At 17.4% G+C, this 1,820-nt stretch overlaps 1 protein-coding gene across 1 annotated transcript; it reads left to right on the plus strand.

Annotated features, from left to right (window-relative positions):
- Positions 1-391: 391 nt before the first annotated feature.
- Positions 392-1,099, plus strand: PRSY57_0812100 (RNA-binding protein (U1 snRNP-like), putative; the record flags this gene model as incomplete). Its single annotated transcript, XM_012907060.2, has 1 exon — positions 392-1,099. One exon carries the CDS (start codon positions 392-394, stop codon positions 1,097-1,099), a length of 708 nt encoding a protein of 235 aa, XP_012762514.2.
- Between the last annotated feature and the right edge of the window lie 721 nt (positions 1,100-1,820).

Here is a 1,820-nt window from a genome sequence, read left to right on the forward strand (position 1 = left end):
AATTATAATAAAGAAAAAAAAAAAAAAAGAAAAAATAATTTTAATTTAAAAAAAAAATATTTTTATTTTTATTATATTTTTTTTTTTTTTTTTTTTTTTATAAAAAATTTTTATGTAGAGGTTACAAAAAAAAAAAAAAAAAAAAAAAAAAAAAAATAGTAGATAGATAGATAAATAAAGAGATCATAAATAAGGAAAAATAAAAGCTAAATGTATGTATGTATTTATGTATATATCGAAACATATATTCTATGTATAAATAAATAAATACATAAATATATATATATATATATATATATATATATATATATATATATATATATATATACACTAAGAAACATATTTATATTTCTGATTACATTGCAAGCATAGTTACACATATTAAAAAAGGATGCCAAAGTATTATTGTGAATATTGTGATATATATCTAACACACAGTTCACCTGTTGGGAGGCGTCAACATATACATGGGAGAAAACATATTAGTGCCAAGATAGAATATTTTCAAAATTTATTAAGAGAAGAAGGTATCACACCACAAAATTTTTTAGGATTTTTAAATAATAGAAATATAAATAATCCATTAGGAAATCCTATGATGAATTATATGAATACAAATATGTATATGAAGTATAATCCAATGAAAAGTTATCATTCATATTCTATGAGAAGTTCACATCCATATCGTTTAAATATACATAATAATAAATATTCAAGAGCTGGATATGTTCCACCAAGTCATCATAAATATTCTGTTAACCCAATGCACAATAATTACCATCAGGCACATAATAACTATTCATATCCTAATTCAATAAATCCAAGTAACCAAATAAATTATTCAAATAATTACGGATCCAATAATTTCAACAATTCAAATGAATTTAATAAAAATATGAATGAAAAAGATAATATAAATAATAATGATATACACGATAATAAAGTAAAAACAGATGAAAATGACCCTATAAATAATGATAATCTTAATAACACAAGGAATTTTTCATATGAAGAAAATCATTATTCAACTGATCATAAGAAGCCAACTTTTTTAAACCCTGAAAATTCAAAGGAACATATTGAAAGTGATATATCTTGAATTTATAAATAATTAATTTGATAAATTATGAAGGGAACTATATGCATATGTACATATATATTCTCTTAAAATTTATATAACACCGATTATTTATTTTCTTTTTTTCTATATATAATAAATTAATTTTAATTTGCATATGAGAAATGTTTATTTCGACATGTGTAAAATATCATTTTTTTGTTTTTTTAGTAATATGAAAATATATATATATATATATATATATATATATATATATATATGTTATATTCGTTTATTTATTCGTTTATCCATGTTTTCATTTCATATTTATTATTTTTTAATTTTTGAAAAAATACTTGGATAAATATCAAACTATATAATTTTTATTAAATATTATAATCACATAACCATTTTAATATAATAACCATTTTTATTTTTGCTTTTATATTTAAATTTAAAATAAGAAATAAGTTTAAAAGATTATTCCATATCAAAATAAGACAAATACATACATACATATATATATATATATATATATATATATATATATATATATATATATATAATTTATTCAAAAAAATGTATTTGTATAAAATAAATTAATAAAATCGTTCCAAGAAAAAGCATTATCATACATAAAAACACTGATATATAAATGTATGCATATAGTTATTTTTAAAAATAAACAGAAAAATTCAAAGAATCATTAAAAAAATTAAATTATAATAATAATACATTATAAAATATATATTCACAAAAAAAA

This window comes from Plasmodium reichenowi, chromosome 8 (genome assembly GCF_001601855.1).
Source record: "Plasmodium reichenowi strain SY57 chromosome 8, whole genome shotgun sequence".
Taxonomy (NCBI): Eukaryota; Apicomplexa; class Aconoidasida; order Haemosporida; family Plasmodiidae; genus Plasmodium; species Plasmodium reichenowi.